The sequence below is a fragment of the Daphnia pulicaria genome, chromosome 4, assembly GCF_021234035.1.
Source record: "Daphnia pulicaria isolate SC F1-1A chromosome 4, SC_F0-13Bv2, whole genome shotgun sequence".
NCBI lineage: Eukaryota > Metazoa > Arthropoda > Branchiopoda > Diplostraca > Daphniidae > Daphnia > Daphnia pulicaria.
This window is the reverse complement of record NC_060916.1, coordinates 12,049,628-12,068,728: the sequence shown is the minus strand read 5'-3', so window position 1 is coordinate 12,068,728 and position 19,101 is coordinate 12,049,628. Positions and strand designations below refer to the sequence as shown.

Sequence of the window (19,101 nt, the reverse complement as noted above, 5' to 3'; positions counted from 1 at the left end):
ATTTGGGCTTATGTCGAAAATGTAAAGTTGATTTTCGTAAAGTGTTTTACCTTCATAGTCAAATTTCTCGCTTGTTATTTCAATACCTGAATGATTTTATTGTATTTCTTTAGATTATGTGAATCAATGACTCCAAACTTCTAACCTTCAGGGGGATTAATTTCATCAATTATTTGCATTAGTCCGTTTCTGTTGATTTGGTAGGACCATTTTGGTGGATAAGAGTTTTTGGTATATTGGTAAGTCCGGCAGCTTAAAGTAACGTTACTTCCTTCAAAAGGATCATTTGCGCCATCAATTTTTGCGAGTTCCATTCCTATTTAATTTAAATTTTTAAAATTTATAATATCGTAACGCTTGTGAGAATCTGAAAAATCGCCTACCAGGGACAAATAAAAAGAAATCAGAATATAATGAAGAAGTTTTCTTATTGTTATAGGTCCCTATGCAACTGAACTTGCCATTGTCATCAATTTTTGCTTTCTTGAGTTTCAGTCCTTTTCTTTTTTCGAAAGACCAATTGGAATTCGGATCTGATATCAAATCGCTCTAAATAAATTTAAATCCAATATTAATTAATTGCAATTAGATTGCAGAAGGAGTTCTAAAATGTTCTTACTTTTGGTTTCATTATGTTTTTAGCTATTGCTGTGAATTGCTGTTCGAAGATGAGCGAAACGTTGACATCCGGATGGGTTGGAATGCACTTGATCGGGTAATTAATTTCACCGTGTGGAATGACGATGTAAAATTCGTTAGCATCGAGTATTACAAGTTCCGTATCATCTATAAAGAAAATTATGTTAGAGAATGACAGTCGGTCACAGCAGTTATTAAAACGAACTGAAAACATAGATGTATTGGTTGACTGTAAAGATGCTTTTATATCCAACCGGAATGCCCTTGCAAAGAAAGTCTCCAGTGTCTCTCGCTCTTGCGTTGGCCAGAGACAACGTCGATGTCATGTGGGTCTCGTTTCTGCCAAACGTTTTGCGAAGGCGGTTGTCCAAGTCGCTTAACTATTTAATCAAATGAGAATGAATAAATTGTGGTGATAGGTATTCGGCATCGCAAATTGTTATCTATACTTCCGCATTTTTGGTTAAGTAATTTGGAATTTCCCACGAAAAATTGTACGCGTTCCTTTGATTTTCGTCTTCAAAGGCGTAGACGCACGTCAACGTGAGAGTTGTTCCCGCTTCGATTATTCGTTTTCTCTCATCAGGAATCATTGTAATATATTGCGCTAAAGTAGAGATGTCAAAAGAATCAATTCATAGTTCATTTAGCAGGTTACCAACTTAAATTACTTTCTTGAGGGAACTCGGGAGTCTTAGGGAGCTGCAGGCAACAGGATCCGAAACTTCCGTCAACTAATTTACAGGCTGATGATCCTTCAGTGGGAGGAACCTGTTCATACCAAAAGAAACAATCTTGGGCCTGTTGACACTCCGACGTCAAAATCAAACTGTTGTTGCCATAAAAACCGCAGTTGTGACCACCACTGCCGCTGATAGATTTCCAGTCATCACTAACTGAATTGAAAAAAAAAGCGTGTTAACTTTAAAATTAACTTTTAAAATTAATTGGGATCCAATTTAATTTTGTCATGTTTGCTAATAAATACCTGGTTCAGATCCAAATCTCCAGGGAATGATACCACAAATGGCTGTGCTCTCATAATCGATATCTTGACGAGGGGGCATTGATGGCGCCTTCTTCATGTAACAATTCTCCAGATAACCAAACACAAAATGGCTGCATTGCGGATTGGCAATACAAAGTCGACCACACTCTTCTCTGGTTGCAATCGTAAGCGGAATTTGTCCTATGTCGTCGCCGGGAAAATCACAATTGGTCCGCCAATTAAATCCGCCGTCGCCAGTGTTCCAATCTGTCGAAATCTCGGCTTCCACTAGATGTATCACAGATAGTAATGCGTTTCCGAACAGAATGTACATTGAAGACATTTTCACCTTTGTCATACTGACTACACCTGTTTACACTTTAACTACTCGCATAAACATTATTCAATCTCATGATACCAATTCTAAAAAATGTCGGAGAAGGAAGAGTCAAATAAAATGTGAGCTGACAATTCACTGGTTCTCACTTCTAATCGCTTAAATTCTTATGAACTTGAAACAAGACAGAAGAAGGAAGAGTTTTAAAATCGAACAAAGAAATTTGAACTGAAAATGCACTGCTTCACTTAACTGTTCACACTTTACTTCAAATTGTAACCGTTGGTTCACTTAGCGACTTAGGCAATACCAATACTAGTTACGAAATTAAATTTTTCCAAGTCAGACGTCGCAGTTCTCAACCGAATGGATTTTCTCGCAGATAATTACGCAAGACAAGGAAGAAAATTATGTGCGTCTCTGCGGTTCTCCTTTCGTTCGCAGACTGCCAGTTTTTTAACTTTTCTTTCAAAAGGTTCAGCGAAGGACGGGACATAATAAGGCGGAAAGTATTTCACCTTTGGCAGCACGGCATTCGACCTCCAAACAGAACATCTTGCCTGCGTGTCACTACTAAAAAAGTATTCGTCTGTGTCGTGATTTTTTTTTCCATCCTAATGATATATGATTATATAAGGATAACTGCAAAAAAGAACCTGTTCGTACCAAGAGCAATCTTGGGCCTGTCGGCACTCTGTCGTCAAAATCAAACTGCCGTTGCCATAAAGTCTGCAGTTTTGAACACCGCTACCAGATTTCCAGTCATCACTCCCTGAATAATAGAAAAAAAATACAATTATTTAGATTCAAATTAATGTGTCATTGATTTCCACAATTACTGACATACGACATGGATGAAAACTTTAAGTGTCTGCACTTTTTCTCTTTTCATTCACACATTGCTACTTGCTAGTGCTAGTTAATTTTTCAAAACGTTTAAAGAAAAGGACCGGATAAAATAGAAACTGGTCAATTCTCCTGTTGCAGAAAATAACAACGCCAAGTTATTATTTGACAATAACAACTATGACAATTTTTGTGTGTCATATATTGTTCTTTTGTGTCTTTATGATTATGGAAATGGTATGCGATTGAGACCTTGACACGATCACATCTATTTGATCAATAATGTCGATAATATTTACGATAAATGAAATTACGATAATAATTCTTAAAATAATTTTTAAAAATATGTAAAAAAAAAAAAAAGTATTTAAAAAACCAGAACATAAACAATATAAAAAAATGTTTTGGGGGGATTTTAGCGGCTTGAATTCAACCAGCGGAGCTTTTTTTTCTACTCTTCTAATGCTTTAAAATTGTTTCCTGAAATAACGTCGGAATTCCCTTTTTTTTTCTTTTCGTTGGCATGCCTAAGGCGTTTTACCACCAGTTTTTTTCTCTAGTTGGGTGTGGCATTAATGCCCTGTAGAACCTGGAAGTAGAATGCTTCAGGGACAAGCAACTGATTATACATCAGTAACAATAAAAAAAATCCCAACACGCACCATTACGCAAATTAAGGTTAATTCATCGCCTCTTACTAAGTTTGAATTCTTTACTGACCCAAACTAAACTTCATCTGACGTAACCGCGGAGATTGTGTTTCCCACAAATGCAGGCTCCACGTTTCTTTATTTCGACGACTTGAAACTTTTTTACTTTTCTGACTCTTGATTCTATAGGAAATTTCAATTCTCGAACTGGACACAATTGAACAAATACGCTTAATAAGTTTAAATTTTGATCAAACATTTATGTCTATGTATGTCTCTGGGCTGACTGGGATACGTCATGTGATGACGCCATGGTTCCTCCTTCAGTTAACACCCATTTCCCTATCGCCAACGTTATTCCTTGACATTCGTTATCATTTAGTCTGATTAGTCTGAAGGGTGCGCTATTTTGTTTTTGCCTTCAAGTTGCGTGGAAATAAAACAGTTGGAATTTTAGGAACTCAACATCTTTGGGAGTTTGACAGACGGAAGAGGTTGTGGTTGTCCCTGATATTCGATCGCGTAAATATGGACGGTGTGTTAATACGTGATAATACATTTTAGCTGGCGGATGGATAAAACCATTTCTCCATACTAGACAAAATGTATCGAGTCTGCAGTGATGCCTTGTAAGTGAAGATAGCAGAACAAATTCAAATCCATCGCGGGCTTTTTTTAGAAGGCAGAAATTGGTTCCAGCAAAATTTTGAATTCTTTACCTTACCTCAGGTGAGTTTCAAAGTTTAAATTAGACTGTCAAAAAAGCCCAGAGCGCTGAAAAGTGCATCGCTCATACTTTCCCAAATATGTGTAATCGTTATGTCTTTTAACGAAAAATTCAAATAGTGATAGCACCGAAATGCAAACGGTTCAAAAGGTTCACAAAGAAGTGATCTTTGTGAACCGCAATTCCCATGTATCCCTGATCGCAATTTATAGGCCAAGAAGTGGTAACGGAACTACTGATTGAACTGATAGTAGATAATAACGTTGAACAATCTTTCGACACAACAGAAAAAGAGCACGCAGAACTTTTAGCCCATTTCCAGCGGATTGAAAGCGAATTGGAAGGGCAGAAGGAAGAACTGCAATCCATCAACAGAGAAATTAAAATCCTTGGCCTATCTGTCGGCTACTTCCAACCCGAAGAGAAAATCAAAAACAGTTTCCTGGCTCTGCATCAATATCTGGAATAGGCCATTGAATTTTTCACGCAAGAGGCGTCACAGCTGTCGCAGAGTCTCACTGCTATAGTCGATGGACTACTGGGCCAAAACCGCTTTCAATCCGGACATCATTGGCCGTCTTGCAAGACGCTATTGGAGTAAAAGCAGCTTAAAAATTTTACTTCCAAACAGTTTAAATTCATTTCTAACCTATTGATGCTGGTAACAGTGTTATGGCAGACGATTGCATAAAAAAATCAAGCCCATCATGAGGATAGTAATGACTGGACTTTGGGTTCGCGCCTTCGCGGTGAATGCCAATGAATAATGACCATGTCAAAAAATGAAAGGTCTTATTGCTCAATATTTCAGCGGACCTTGACTAACAAAAATAAATGTAATTCGCATTTCTATTTCGCTGTTCAATTTTCATTGCTATTTTTTTTTAAATAAAAAACAGCAACAGATGCAAATCGGGTTGGAAAAAGCAGAATGTAACTATCCATGGTGTACTTCACGATGGACTATTATTCCATGATTATTTCGATTTGATAGCGATAATACCCCCCAAGAGTTTGACTACCATTTCGATTAACGTGTGTGGCAGATTTTGAATTACCTTGTCTTGGTGGATTAGTCCGCTGAATGATGGCCGACTGGAAGCGCTTGAAAGACGTCATGCGCACAAGTCCGGGATTTGCCTACACCAGCTGTCAACTGTCGGTGCTCGAGGACGGAGCATAGACCAGGGGAAAAAATTTTCGACTAGGACTGGTGCATGGTCACTGCACATGCTCTGTACTGAAAATAATAAAAAAAAAAATGCAAGAATTATCCGTCAACGTCACTAAATATACACAATTGCCGATTTTTACCTTGCTTTCAAACACAAGTTTGTGCCAGTTGGGAACGGACTGTATCATGCCCCCTTCAACCTTGCAATAATCCCATAAGAATTTCGAAAGCACGAAGTAAATTCTTCCAAAGGTGCCAAAATTTTGCACCGCGGTATTTAAAGACGGTTTCCATAGCCAATTAACTGAACTTCAGCATCGCTGACAAACTCTTGAGTCGAAATCACGAATTCGGTAGTTGTTTTTGTCTTCATCCCAATGGACTACGCCAAAATGCCCCAAATGGCTTTTGACGTCTGCATAGAGTGAGGAAGAGTTAGGATCGGTAGAATAAGCCATCGTCAGCGTTTAGATCCTTTACTAGTATCTGCTCGAGCTGTCCAAAAAGAAATCCAGGCTTCTCTGGTAAAATATATCTCCATGAGCTAGCTTGGCGAGTTATATGCAACTAGAAATAAATAAAATAAAAATGTAAAATCATGAAATGAAGAAAAGACCATGAAGATTCAAAATTACCCCAGTTGCACAACTTGGAGCAGCTTTATGTAACATAGGTGGTGAAAGATTAAGGGAAACAGGCTGTGATGCTACTTGCAGCTGAGAAGATGTAAAAGCAGGTATCTTATTGGCAGCCAGCTTGTCCATCATCTCACCCATGCTGAAAACTTAGTAGCAGGTTTGTGAAGCCATTCCAAGTGAGAAGGCAATGCTCCAGGTCGAGAACGTGCTCCAGGTCCACCAGGCACAACCATGCCAACAAAAATTATCTTTGTGGCTAGAGGAGGCCTATATCTAATGTTTTTTCTTCTGCTTCACTTCCAGGAACATCTAGGGTCAGTACAGAAAAAAAACTTAGCAAACTTAGGCCTTTACGACCACGAAACAGAGACACGGACTGTTATAAACTTAAACTCTTGACTATTAACTTCAGACCTGGCTATAAATGAGTGTAATATAATAAATTTAAAAAAAGAACTAACTCTAATAAAAAAAAATATCTAGTTTAATCTGTGTTTAATTACCAAAAACCAAATGGTGTAAAGATAATTTACACCAAAATATTAGAAGTCCATGTGCGGAGCAGCGGAGGAATTCGGTTGGGAATAAAGCAGACGACGATGAGAATTGAGATTCCGATAAGTAGTACGCAATTCCTCCACTAGGTGTGGATACCTCTGCTCCTAGTGATGGCGGCATTTTTGTTTGGGACTTTTTTACGCTTATAATTCGGGTATTTCCGTTATCATTCGTCCACTGGGAATTTTAATTACAATACCAAGAACGACGAAAGGGCGACGGAAGACTTTATCTAGACGCCATTGGACTCGGAGCAAGACGGGACCACGGGTCGGGTGGAATATACTTTTATTTGAGCAGTTTCCTACTATTCAATCCCTATATTTAGGCGTACTGTATTTTTCATTTTCAAAATAAATTCTCCAGGCGAGGCTCGAACTCGCGACCTCGGCATTACTTTTAATTGCTAGCGTATTAGATTTACTGTCGTATAAGTACCATGCGCTAACCAACTGCGCCACTGGAGATGTTTCAATGCTCTGTCGGTATCCATGAAATGGTGGTACCCAACATTCTTGATTTCAACAACACGGAATTTGTTGGGGGCATATTTAAAAACAAGCAACACAAACAAATTTTAGGAATGACGTCTGTTAAAAGAAAAATTCGTTGCCGATCCGGATTCAACAGACGACACGGAACTTGATTTCTTGGCGGGAACGTCGGCCTCTGTTTGGACAGCTTTTCTTCTACCAAGTCAATTTCTTCATGGGGACTGTTAAAGAAACCAGACCAGAGATAAGGTCGAAATAAACTAAAATAACCAGTGTGCTTCTTAAATACAACGGTGAGTGTAGTTCAAATTGTAGTACACCTTTTCGAAATGGGAAATCGAAAGATATATCTTTATTCCAATCCACTTGTCTTGATATCATCTGTTAAATTACAAAATATTTCTCCAGGCGAGGCTCGAACTCGCGACCTCGGCATTACTTCAAATTTGCTAGCGTAAATTATTACTGTCTTATAAGTACCATGCGCTAACCAACTGCGCCACTGGAGATAGTAAATCAACTGTCATCAAAATTAACTAATTCAAAAATTAAATGAAACTAAAGTTAAAAAGAAAATACTTTATCTCAACTACCAAAAACTAACAAATAGCAGCACATCACAAAGGTTATATTTGCAGGAGAAGGAATTTGGAAGGATCGGCCATCATGGATTTTCTCTCCCTACCTCTTCATCGGCGTAATATCCTTTAGTGTCGATTCACATTCGACATTTCACAAAACATTTGGATGGGATTTGTTTTTGTACAGTACTTCTTACCGCCACATTTAGAACAAGTCCGAAAAGAAAGATACAAATGCGCATATGCGCAACAATGAAATCGAAGCAGCACATTCCACGAGTCCTTTGTTTCAAGAACGACCTATTTTTGGGGTACAAAATCCATTTAGTTTAGGTAAAGTTTAGCATATGCCCATAGGGATGCCCCCTCCTATTCACCAATGAGTCAAATATTGACACATTCTTAAAAACAGACTACAATTGAATTGTTAAACGTTATCATTACTAAACACATGTTTGTATTTATTCGGTTATTTTTTTGAGAGTACTTACTTTATCTTGTGCACAGCACAAGACACTGCAAATTTTATCAACATTCAAAATGTAGGCAATGCTGAATACAGCTCAACGTTTCTGAACAATGCACAAACGGCGAAAAACAAAATAATTGCTAAGGAGTTAATAGTTTCATTAGTTGGCATATCGATTTAAAACTTTGAGTATCTTGAAAATCTCCCAACAGCAGGGCATGTCGCACATTTCTTTCACTTGGTACTGTTAACGCCGGTCCATGTATGTCATTTCCAGATAGTATTGTAGTCAGAAGACCGATTTACACGTAGAATCCTAGAAGAGAGACAATATTTAGTAACGTAGTAACAATAAAAATGTTGAATTAAATACCTTTTCATTCATGTTATTTTAATATCGCTGTGGCGGAGGACGAAAGATTTCAAACTTGGAGGCAATTGATTTTCAAACGGAATTCGTTTTTGTCTAATGACTTGCGCACAAGCGCACGAAAGTGGAAGAACAGAGTAAATAAACGAGTCAAAATAAGGATCACGAACGAGATTGGCAAAAGGCAATGTCGAGGTTCTCCAGCTTTTAATTAAACTGATAACCGTACGTCCTGATGAAGTGGCTTGATCAAGATGGCCTCCAGCATCCAGCATCGCCTTGAAAACCGTTTTTAAATTCGATCGCGCACAAGTCCAAACCGAACCATCAAACAAACAGTGAAACGGAGTTTTGCCATTTCTGTCGGTGATTCGGGGATCCGCTCCAGCATCCAACAGTAGTTGAATGAGTTGAACTGTGGTTGAGTAAGTAGTCATGTAAGTCGACGGTCGATCAAGATATCCATTAACCACCATGTGAAGAAGGCTGAGAAAGCCGTGATTTGAGTTATAAATGCGGAAAAAAGGGACAAGGCATTCCTTTACATTTTCAATTTTCTCTTTGGTTAAGCTGGATAGCCATTTTGATAAGAGAACGTGAATTTTCTTTTGAATATCTTGCTGCCAAGTTCTGTCAATTAGTCGGAAGTGTGGCGATGCTGACGACACGTTAGTTAAAGCTGCTAGCGTATACTTTACGGTTAGAACGAGATTTTTCGATGCTATTTCTCGCGTTTCCGGGTGGTCATGTTGATCTGTCCACAATTTATCGAACAAGATTAATAATCCATAAATTGTCCTAACGAAATGCCCAACGCATTTGTGCGGAGAAGTTGAAGTGAACCCGTAAGACTGATCCAGGATGATTAGATAAATGTTGAATGCACGGCTGTTTTGCTTGTTAAAGTTATTGGAAAATAACACCAAATTTTCCAGGTGAAAAGAATTCAGGCCAGTGTCGGTTTGTCGAGTAAAGGTGCGATGGCCAACGAGAAGGGCCTGAGCTTCGAGAGACTGGCGTAACATTTGCCACTCTTCTAGTCCTCTAGGTAAAGAGCACTGTTGTTCCAATTGCTCCAGTTCTTCTACTGTCGTCATTTCGGCTATGTTTCCAAAAGCATTGCGTAACACTTCAGACTGTTCGCAGGGAACTTTGGGGATAGCTGGGTCACCATCTGCCGTCGCATTTCTCAGGATCAAAGCTTCTTTCCAACAACGTGGTCCACGCCAAAATCGAATTTCATTGAGCACGTTTCTTCGTTGAAATAAGTAATGTGTTTGTTTGAAGATGAAGGCGGTGCCTATACATTCAAGCGCAACAATCTTATCCGGCCGAGGGATCGAACTTGCCATTATTGAGTTTAAGACAAACTCTAACCATAGAGGCTCGTCACACCCAACGTCAATAAGATATTCGATCAATCTGGTAATTGGCACTTTATGGCAAATATCGCGAATGATGGCAATTTCAGGTGATAGTACAAACGGCTCTGTGACTTCTTGAAAAGTATACGTTTCCCATGAAAACGGACTAACGTTTTTGATAGAGGCTTTCCATGTTTTGTACAATCCAAACATTATGTGCCCTTTCAATTGGTGCACTAAGAACTCGAGCACGTCGTAAAATTCGCTTTCAATAGCCACTTTAAGACACGTATCACCTTGTTTGTTGCAGGGAGTGTCCATAAAATTTGCCATGATTGCCTTCCGTCCGTGAATCTGACGTAAGATTTTTAATTGAAGTACCGAACCTTCGCTGACAGCTTTGCAAAAGAGATCGGACGCATTAGGAGCAGCCATAAGGACTAACGAATAATGAACCACAGGAATTGAGAATGCAAACAGCACAGCAGAAAAAAGACGACTCAACAGGACTAAAGTAAATGGAATACTGGATCTATAGATAGGGGCATTTCAAAACATAAATAAAGTGGGTCAAGGCAAAAGGCTACGCAGCAAATAACCTTGGCAAGTTTTCGATACTAATCACACATTTTTCTAAGCCATCTTTAATTAAAATAATCACCTAGGTCTCTTGAGTGGATCGTATTATGACCGGATATATTCTCTAGGGTCTCACCTGAGCATTCCAGTATCAAAATGGGTTCAACGACTTCATACCTCAGTTGGATTTTACTGCAAAAAGGCGTATTTAATTTTCTAAGAAATAGGCTAAAGTTTTCTAAAACTTATTTAAACTTTATCTGCTGTAAAATTTTCCAGCTTATTTTGTTATAGGTTGCTTACATCATCGAGTCATGGCTTCCTGTTTCATTTAGCCAGTCTCAGCTCGGAAGTAAGGCTCTGGGAAATGTTTGTCGCACAAATCTCACGTCCCAATCAACAGTTAGACAAACCCAAACACGTACATAACATGACCTGTGACGTTATCCGTCTTGGTAATTATAAACTTGAAATGTTTGACCGAAGAGGGCCCTTCAGAATCACTAATTTCCCGTTTATAGGAAGACGATGTCAAAGCGGAAGGATCTAATGCGAGCCTATATGTAGCAGCCGTTACGGAGGCCCGAGTCTGCTTTAGTTTTATCCTCGCATCCACGGCGGACGGGTCACTGATCACTCTGTAACACCCCAAACAAATCAAATCAAATCACCATGGCCGTTGCTAATCTGTTAAAGTTGGCGGTACTCTTAATCGGTTTCTTTGGATACCTGACAGGAAGTCAACAACCATCAGAAGATGCTCGATCTGTTGTCCACAATTACAGAAACAAGCGAAGTATTTACCTGAACTCTAAAGCCCCAATTCTAATCGGTAACTTGAGCAAAAATTGAAATTTAAAATTTGATTCTACTATACTGGTCATTTTCGATTTACAGCTGCCTATATTACGATTCCCATTTCTGTGGCTCTTCCGGGCCTAAGAGGCCGTAGCGCCCGATTGCAAAGCAATTACAATGTGACTCAAGTTCCTTATTCTTACGACGACCCGAAATTCGCATCCCAACTGCATAAAATCGACGTCTACATGGACTATCTTGAGGTACGATCGACATTTCTTTTTACGCGTTATCGTTCTAAATTTAAAAATGGTTTTTCTGATTGCGGGCGGATGCAGATTCAGGATGACATGTGTCGACAGCGTTTTATCTGCGAAGTCGCTTCTTCTCCCACTGCCTATTCTCCTCTGTACAAAGTCTTTAAAAAACAATTGAGGTAATTCACGTTTCGCGGAACTGTCTGAGAATGGTCACAGTTAAAATCTTGGCTGTTCTAAAGAAATTCCGGGTTAAACTGGCATTAACTTAACTCAGTCTAACTGTATTCGGACGTGCCTGAAGCTTCGTTATTTAGTTAGTTACGGGGATTGGCTTCTTCCGTAGGTCACTGCCGGTCTTTGATACTTTCCTATTAACCTTTCATTTTAAATTTCAATCAGCACCGAGTTGGAGGTAAAGAAATCCTACTCTAGCCGCTACTTCCGCTACTTCAACGCCCTGCAGGAAGGCAAAAGGTCGGCGACTGAACACGCGGACGATAAAAGCGCCGGTTGTCGGATACTGTACGGCACGTGTCCCAACGACATTGAAGAAACGATCAATATGGACGTGTTGCACATCATGCAATTCTTGACGCAAAAATTCAAAATCGAGTTCGCTGACACAACGGCCTAATAATTTTTAGAAGTTAATTTCAACCTATTTATTTATTTATTTGTGTTATTGCTGTTATCTCTTGCCTGCTATTTACACGCTTATTAGCCAATAATACATAAGGTAAATATACCAACATCACTACATTTGGGGGAAAGAAGAGAAAGACGATAAGCTTTGTAAATTACCATAGATGATGTGAAGGTTGTCGAGTTCGCTGGATGTCACAAATGCTCCGACATTTCCGTAAACCTGACGGCGATAGTAGGTCATGATGACGAGACCAGGGCAAACAACCAGAAATGATGTACACGAAAAACAGTCCAACACAGTAGGCGACATGAGAACTAACTGGAAAATATGTTCAAGAAGAATAAGGTTCGCCAACTTTTCTCGGGTGTAAAATTTTGACCAACATACGTACTGTAATTTTGGAGATGAATGGAACTATAACGTCGCTTGATGCTGCTTCATTCTTTTGGAGATAAGTAAACTGTCTGTAACGGAACGTGTAACTGCAATCGGAGAAAATAAACACCACCTGCTCCGATATCGGTTAATTTTCCTTCGTGTTCTTCATCTCCGTATTTCTTGGCTGTCTCTCTGAAATGGGTTTTATGCTTATGCTGACGTAATCGTACAATCAAATTATGGAAGTATTTCACATGCTCTTGCATACTGAATAGACACGTGTGATACCGACAACGATTCTTAACTGTTGTTCAACATGTCGTTACCTCTTTGCTTATTTACTACCAGACTGATAGTTCACTGTTTTCCAATATAAAGAGGGAAAGAAAGGGGAATTTCATGAACGTTTAAAAGATACAAGTTGGCGGACAATAAAACAATCTGTATTTTCTCTGTGATTTTTCTGCACTTAAATGTCACACATTTATATTCTAGACATGGTTCGCGGTTACCAATTGATAATACAGCTAATTGTTCCTTTCACCAGTTGATAAGCTCACTCGGCACTACTAATCAGTCGTAAAAGGAACGAAAACAATTTTCGTTATAATTTTCTATTTCCCAATCGATATGTACGGAAAATTCTTTAAACACTTCTGAAAATTTTTTTGCTCATTTTTAAAAATGGGAATACTCAGCGCATTTCTACAGCTAAACACGTTCATAACATGACCTGTGACGTTATCCGTCTTGGTAATTATAAACTTCTATGCTTGACCGAAGAGGGCCCTTCAGAATCACTAATTTCCCGTTTATAGGAAGACGATGTCAAAGCGGAAGGATCTAATGCGAGCCTATATGTAGCAGCCGTTACGGAGGCCCGAGTCTGCTTTAGTTTTATCCTCGCATCCACGGCGGACGGGTCACTGATCACTCTGTAACACCCCAAACAAATCAAATCAAATCACCATGGCCGTTGCTAATCTGTTAAAGTTGGCGGTACTCTTAATCGGTTTCTTTGGATACCTGACGGGAAGTCAACAACCATCAGAAGATGCTCCATCTGTTCCCCACAATTACAGAAACAAGCGAAGTATTTACCTGAACTCCAAAGCCCCAGTTCTAATCGGTAACTTGAGCAAAAATTGAAATTCAAAATTTGATTCTACTATACTGGTCATTTTCGATTTACAGCTGCCTATATTACGATTCCCATGTCTGTGGCTCTTCCGGGTCTAAGAGGCCGTAGCGCCCGATTGCAAAGCAATTACAATGTGACTCAAGTTCCTTATTCTTACGACGACCCGAAATTTGCATCCCAACTGCAAAAAATCGACGTCTACATGGACTATCTTGAGGTACGATCGACATTTCTTTTTACGCGTTATCGTTCTAAATTTAAAAATGGTTTTTCTGATTGCGGGCGGATGCAGATTCCGGATGACATGTGTCGACAGCGTTTTATCTGCGAAGTCGCTTCTTCTCCCACTGCCTATTCTCCTCTGTACAACGTCTTTGAAAAACAATTGAGGTAATTAACATTAATTGGAACTGTCTGGGAATGGTCACAGTTAAAAACTTGGCTGTTCTAACGAAATTCCGGGTTAAACTGGTGTTAACTTAAGTTAGTCTAACAGTATTCGTACGTGTCTGACGCTTCGTTATTTAGCTAGTAGCCACGGGGAGTGGCTTCTTCCGTAGGGCACTGCCGGTCTTTGATCCTTTCCTATTAACCTTTCAAGGCTAAAGAGTAACATGATTTCATTTGTAATTCAATCAGCACCGAGTTGGAGGTAAAGAAATCCTACTCTAGCCGCTACTTCCGCTACTTCAACGCTCTGCAGGAAGGCAAAAGGTCGGCGACTGAAAACGCGGACGATAAAAGCGCCGGTTGTCGGATACTGTACGGCACGTGTCCCAACGACATTGAAGAAACGATCAATATGGACGTGTTGCACATCATGCAATTCTTGACGCAAAAATTCAAAATTGAGTTCGTTGACACAACGGCCTAATAATTTACTCAAGTTAATTTTCAACCTATTTATTATATTTATTTGTGTGTTTTTGCTGTTATCTCTTGCCTGCTATTTACACGCTTATTAGCCAATAATACATCGGTAAATATACCAACATCACTACATTTGGGGGAAAGAAAGGAAAGACGATAAGCTTGTCAATTACCATGGATGATGTGAAGGTTGTCGAGTACGCTGGATGTCACAAAGGATCCGACACTTCCGTAAACCTGACGGCGATAGTAGGTCATGATGACAAGACGAGGGCGGACAACCGGAAATGATGCACACGAAAAACAGTCCAACAAAATGGGTGACAAAGAGAACAAACTGAAAAAAATGTTCAAGAATAAGGTTCGCTCAATTTTCTCGTGTAAAATGTTGACCAACATAGTCATACGTACTGTTGGAGATGAGTGGAACTCTAACGTCGCTTGATGCTGCTTCACTCTTTTGGAGATGAGTAAACTGTCTGTAACGGAACGTTTAACTGCAATTGGAGAGAATAAAGACCACTAGCTCCGAAATCGGCGAATTTTCCTTCGTGTTCTTTATCTCTGTATTTCTCGCGCGTCTCTCTGAAATAGGTTTTATGTTGATGCTGACGTAATCGAACAATCAAATTATGGAAGTATCCAGTCAAAAGATCACTTTGTTCTAAAAAAACAGAAAGAAATTCATTAAATACTTCAACATGGTAAAAACAAAAAAATATGATTTAAATAAAGATTAAATCGTAAACGGCACTAACCTATAGATTTTCCATTTTCCGTTAGTACATTTTCTGCAGCACTCTGGTGAATCAGTATTATCAGCAGCGATAATCGTATAAACAGCATCTTCAGATTGTCACCTGTTCAGCTTGAAAGAAATTACGTACAATTTTAGTGCGCTCGATCAATTTTGCAAGAAAATTTTCGCAGTGAAAAATTTAAGGCTTAATTTATTCGGGACAAACTATTTCATCTGCTCTGGCATACTGAATAGACACGTGTGATACCGACAACGATTCTTAACTGTTGTTCAACATGTCGTTTCCTCTTTGCTTATATACTACCAGACTGATAGTTAACTATTTTCCAATATAAGGGGGGAAGGAAAGGGGAATTTCATGAACGTTCAAAAGGTACAAGTTGGCGGACAATAAAACAATCTGTATTTTCTCTGGGATTTTCCTGCACTTAAATGACGCACAATTAGGTTCTAGACGTGCTGGTTCGCGGTTACCAATTGATAATACAGCTAATTGTTCCTTTCACCAGTTGATAAGCTCACTCGGCACTACTAATCAGTCGTTCAAGGAACGAAAAAATTGTCTTTATAATTTTCTATTTTCCAATCGATATGTAGGGTAAATTCTTTAAACACTTATGAAAGTTTTTCTGTTGGCTTTTTCGAAAAAAAGGGAATACCCAGCGCTTTCCTATATTCGAATACTGGCCTCCAGCGTCGAATTAAATAATAAAATATGTAGCATAGTTAATGAAAAAGAAAATTATCGAGATACGTCAAAGCTCCTTGAAATTGACATACATTTTCCCAAAAGATAATCGCTTATTCTGTTTCAAAATAGAGATCCCACAAAATTTTTAGTCTGATTCATCATTATCGATAAAGTCTTTAAACGCATTTCGAAGAATAGAAAAAGAAGTGAATAATTTGTGTCCGACTACATTGCGAAATCGGTAATGACATCTTTCCATCAATTGCCTTACCTTGTACTTCACTGTACTAAAATAAGTTGATTCCTGTATATAAGTTGACTGGGAAAGCAAACACTGACTGCGTTGAAACGTTCCGAAGAAGCTGCTTTTATACTGGACACGCTCATCTGCTCATGATGGAGATGGTCAGAGACTCAGAGACTAAGAGTTAATGGGATGGAAATTAAAGTCAAATGGACATGTGTGACGGTTCAATTAAGCCTCTAGTAAATATTTTTATGAGTGAACTTTAACTTTCGCTATATTTTTACATGAAATATTACTAGTGTTTCTTACTTTACGCTACATTCTACGATTTTACGACCTGTGCAAGGAATATCAGACACCCCATTCTAATGTTAAATGTCCAATGTGCGATGAAATTTCATTCAGCTGGAAAATAATAATGAAACCAAGCTTATTGTAATTCCGTTGAAGTGCTGATTGAATTAGGTTAACGTATTAAAGTAACGCGCCGACTGCTGATAACTTTTAGAAAACTGTAGAGAGCGTGCACAACATTTAGAAAAAGTGAGGCATTCAGTTTCTCGTAGGGAAAAGAAGGGGACAGGGTCTTCCCCTTGTGTGAGTCAGCCAAGCTCATCATCTCAATCATGTTATTAGTCTCGGAAGCAAATCGGGCCGGTCACTGAATCTTGATCGAGACGACGGCGAGTCGCAGAATTTTAAAGAAAACAATAAAACTCACAAAACTACAAGAAAATCGGTTTTCCTAGCCTCGTAATTTAATTGCTCCAAGCTATAGCCTCTTCCAGTCAGTTGTTACTTGTTAGTAGTAAATGGTAGTTAAACATATCTAGCCGATACATGCTATACTTGTGGCGGCTTTGGAAACTTTTTCTTTGTTACTCGTCATTATTTACAAATAATAGATTTGAAACTCTCACTTTTAACAAGACTACCTGCAGTGTTGGCCTCATCTATTTAAGCCTACAAAAAGATTTTTCAGCGAACTTGCTATGCAGTCAAAATTTCACCATTCATAGAAAACTGGGTGAATTACGAAGGGTTTTCCTATGGGTTTTTCCCCCCGTCTGGATTCAAACAATTAAAAGGGAAAGGGTTGGTTCTTGGTTCGTCACGATGATACACGGAATGATTTCGTACGGCTAGATCCTTCGTACTTACGATTTATTAGGCTACTAAGAAAAGTTGAATCGTCACATACCTCCAGCTGACTTTCATTTCCATCCCATTGAGTTGTGGTCTTTGATTCTCCACCAGGAGCAGAGTGTGTCCAGTATAAAAGCGGCTTGGGGCTTATCATTTAAGCACAGTCAGTGTTCGCTTTTCACAGCCAACTATAGTTTGTACAAAAGTAAACTTATTTTATCACACTCTAAGGTAACACATACAGTTCTATCTTATATTAAGCGAATCAAAAATTACTAATTCAATTTAATCTAATAGATTATCGATATGAATTCCATTACCTATTTTCTGATGTTTGTGCTGGTCCTAGTCTCTGACATTGAAGCAACTAAAGGAAAAGGTAAGTAGTCAAATAATTTAATTAATTATAAGTTAATCAAACAAGTTAAGTAATCTAAAAATATCTGAAAAGGTGGTGGTGGCTATGGAGGGGGTGGCTTTGGAGGTATGAGCTATGGAGGAGGAGGAGGTTACGGATCTGCTCCTCAGCAAATAATTTACGTACCTGCTCCTCAACCGGTGTTCTATCACGTCCCAGCACCAAGACCAGTTTCTATTCCGGCTCCTTCTTATGGCGGTAGTCAAGGGGGATATGGCGGAAGTCAAGGGGGATATGGCGGAAATCAAGGGGGATACGGCGGAAGTCAAGGAAGTCACGGCGGAGGTCAAGGAGGTCACGGCGGAAGTCAAGGTGGATACGCTCCTCCCGTAAGCAGCGGATACGGCGGTTCTTCAGCAGGTGCACCAGTTCACGTGCACGTTCATTCAGCACAGTCTCCAGTGTCATCGTCTTATCAATCAGCTCCGATCGCCCCATCTTACCAGCCAATTCCAGTATCTTCTTATGGAGGAGGACATGGGGGCGGCCAATCCGGTGGATACCAAGGATCAACAGGTTATGGTTCTGCTCCAATTTCATCATACCATCAAGCGCCATCTGTGGACTCATACGGCCCTCCTCCTCAATCAGGAGGTTATTAAGAAAGAATTCTTCTCTGCATACTAGTTGATAAGATCCTCATCTATAGGAAAATTCCAAAGAGAGAAAAGTATATAGCAATATTATTATCATCCATATCTCCTCTCATTTCATGTAATACTGGAAGCTTAAATATACTGCATGTTTAAATCTCAAAAGATGACTGCATAGTTTAAGTTTAATATAATGACTTTTGTACGAAATAATGAAATTGAATACCATTATTAAAGGGGAAATCCTCAGTCGTCGAAATTTCCATGGGAGGAACTCAATCTTGTTGACAAAAACACTCGTACAAATTTTGAGATCAATCTTGCGTACACACCTAAGGAGAAAATCCTCTTACATTTTTTAATTTCACCCAATACGACGAAATTTCTAAAATAAATCCTCGTTCTCTCTAGGGACTACCAAAGCTACAATCAGCATATCGCGTTGTCTTACATACGTCCTTCACATTAACAACTTAAGCTACACTTGGCAATAAGCTGGATGTTTCCTACATAAAACATTCTTCGTCATAAGAAAAATAATCAGAGATTTTTATATTAATGAGATAGCGGAAAATCACGATTTTCAAGAATCTAGGCATTTAAACTTAACTAACTGTTTTAATATGTCAACGCGCTTGTCGCTGTGAAAACCTTGTTATTTATACAGAAGTTTGTTGATGGAGAAATAATCGATCTGTTAGTCTTGACAGCCTATTTGCTAACGTCCGGAACCACTCCA

General features: G+C 39.0%; 4 protein-coding genes and 2 non-coding genes across 7 annotated transcripts; 3 read left to right on the top strand and 3 right to left on the bottom strand.

Annotated features, from left to right (window-relative positions):
- Positions 1–6,915: 6,915 nt before the first annotated feature.
- Trnai-uau lies at positions 6,916–7,024 on the bottom strand. The gene is made up of 2 exons: positions 6,987–7,024; positions 6,916–6,951 (listed from the first exon to the last, which is right to left on the bottom strand). It is a non-coding gene; the product is annotated as a tRNA-Ile (tRNA).
- Positions 7,025–7,451: 427 nt separating this feature from the next.
- Trnai-uau lies at positions 7,452–7,560 on the bottom strand. Its single transcript has 2 exons — positions 7,523–7,560; positions 7,452–7,487 (listed from the first exon to the last, which is right to left on the bottom strand). It is a non-coding gene; the product is annotated as a tRNA-Ile (tRNA).
- A 131-nt stretch (positions 7,561–7,691) lies between these two features.
- LOC124336966 lies at positions 7,692–10,875 on the bottom strand. Its single transcript, XM_046790939.1, has 2 exons — positions 8,475–10,875; positions 7,692–8,417 (listed from the first exon to the last, which is right to left on the bottom strand). Exon 1 carries the CDS (start codon positions 10,268–10,270, stop codon positions 8,483–8,485), a length of 1,788 nt encoding a protein of 595 aa, XP_046646895.1. The 5' UTR covers positions 10,271–10,875; the 3' UTR covers positions 7,692–8,417; positions 8,475–8,482.
- A 100-nt stretch (positions 10,876–10,975) lies between these two features.
- LOC124337160 lies at positions 10,976–12,221 on the top strand. Its single transcript, XM_046791242.1, has 4 exons — positions 10,976–11,246; positions 11,312–11,475; positions 11,551–11,648; positions 11,872–12,221. The coding sequence occupies exons 1-4, from the start codon at positions 11,087–11,089 to the stop codon at positions 12,104–12,106; spliced, it is 657 nt and encodes a 218-aa protein (XP_046647198.1). The 5' UTR covers positions 10,976–11,086; the 3' UTR covers positions 12,107–12,221.
- Positions 12,222–13,347: 1,126 nt separating this feature from the next.
- Positions 13,348–14,629, top strand: LOC124337161. Of its 2 annotated transcripts, XM_046791243.1 has the most exons (4): positions 13,348–13,625; positions 13,691–13,854; positions 13,930–14,027; positions 14,277–14,629. In XM_046791243.1, the coding sequence occupies exons 1-4, from the start codon at positions 13,466–13,468 to the stop codon at positions 14,509–14,511; spliced, it is 657 nt and encodes a 218-aa protein (XP_046647199.1). In that variant the 5' UTR covers positions 13,348–13,465; the 3' UTR covers positions 14,512–14,629. The 2 variants fall into 2 exon arrangements, with proteins under 2 accessions (XP_046647199.1, XP_046647200.1); XM_046791244.1 differs by lacking the exon at positions 14,277–14,629 and having other exon boundaries at positions 13,351–13,625; positions 13,930–14,031.
- Positions 14,630–17,411: 2,782 nt separating this feature from the next.
- Positions 17,412–18,527, top strand: LOC124337164 (glycine-rich protein DOT1-like). Its single transcript, XM_046791246.1, has 3 exons — positions 17,412–17,582; positions 17,649–17,730; positions 17,803–18,527. The coding sequence occupies exons 2-3, from the start codon at positions 17,658–17,660 to the stop codon at positions 18,369–18,371; spliced, it is 642 nt and encodes a 213-aa protein (XP_046647202.1). The 5' UTR covers positions 17,412–17,582; positions 17,649–17,657; the 3' UTR covers positions 18,372–18,527.
- The last annotated feature ends 574 nt before the right edge of the window (positions 18,528–19,101 follow it).

What these genes read in the sequence shown, in the direction of transcription:
- LOC124336966 (XM_046790939.1), bottom strand. Translation starts at nt 10,270, where the DNA reads ATGGCTGCTCCTAATGCGTCCGATCTCTTTTGCAAAGCTGTCAGCGAA.
- LOC124337160 (XM_046791242.1), top strand. Translation starts at nt 11,087, where the DNA reads ATGGCCGTTGCTAATCTGTTAAAGTTGGCGGTACTCTTAATCGGTTTC. An exon ending in TAAAGCCCCAATTCTAATCG is followed by an intron (nt 11,247 to 11,311) that starts GTAACTTGAGCA and finishes TTCGATTTACAG; the next exon opens with CTGCCTATATTACGATTCCC. An exon ending in TCTACATGGACTATCTTGAG is followed by an intron (nt 11,476 to 11,550) that starts GTACGATCGACA and finishes GGGCGGATGCAG; the next exon opens with ATTCAGGATGACATGTGTCG.
- LOC124337161 (XM_046791243.1), top strand. Translation starts at nt 13,466, where the DNA reads ATGGCCGTTGCTAATCTGTTAAAGTTGGCGGTACTCTTAATCGGTTTC. An exon ending in CAAAGCCCCAGTTCTAATCG is followed by an intron (nt 13,626 to 13,690) that starts GTAACTTGAGCA and finishes TTCGATTTACAG; the next exon opens with CTGCCTATATTACGATTCCC. An exon ending in GTCTTTGAAAAACAATTGAG is followed by an intron (nt 14,028 to 14,276) that starts GTAATTAACATT and finishes TAATTCAATCAG; the next exon opens with CACCGAGTTGGAGGTAAAGA.
- LOC124337164 (XM_046791246.1), top strand. Translation starts at nt 17,658, where the DNA reads ATGAATTCCATTACCTATTTTCTGATGTTTGTGCTGGTCCTAGTCTCT. An exon ending in TGAAGCAACTAAAGGAAAAG is followed by an intron (nt 17,731 to 17,802) that starts GTAAGTAGTCAA and finishes ATATCTGAAAAG; the next exon opens with GTGGTGGTGGCTATGGAGGG.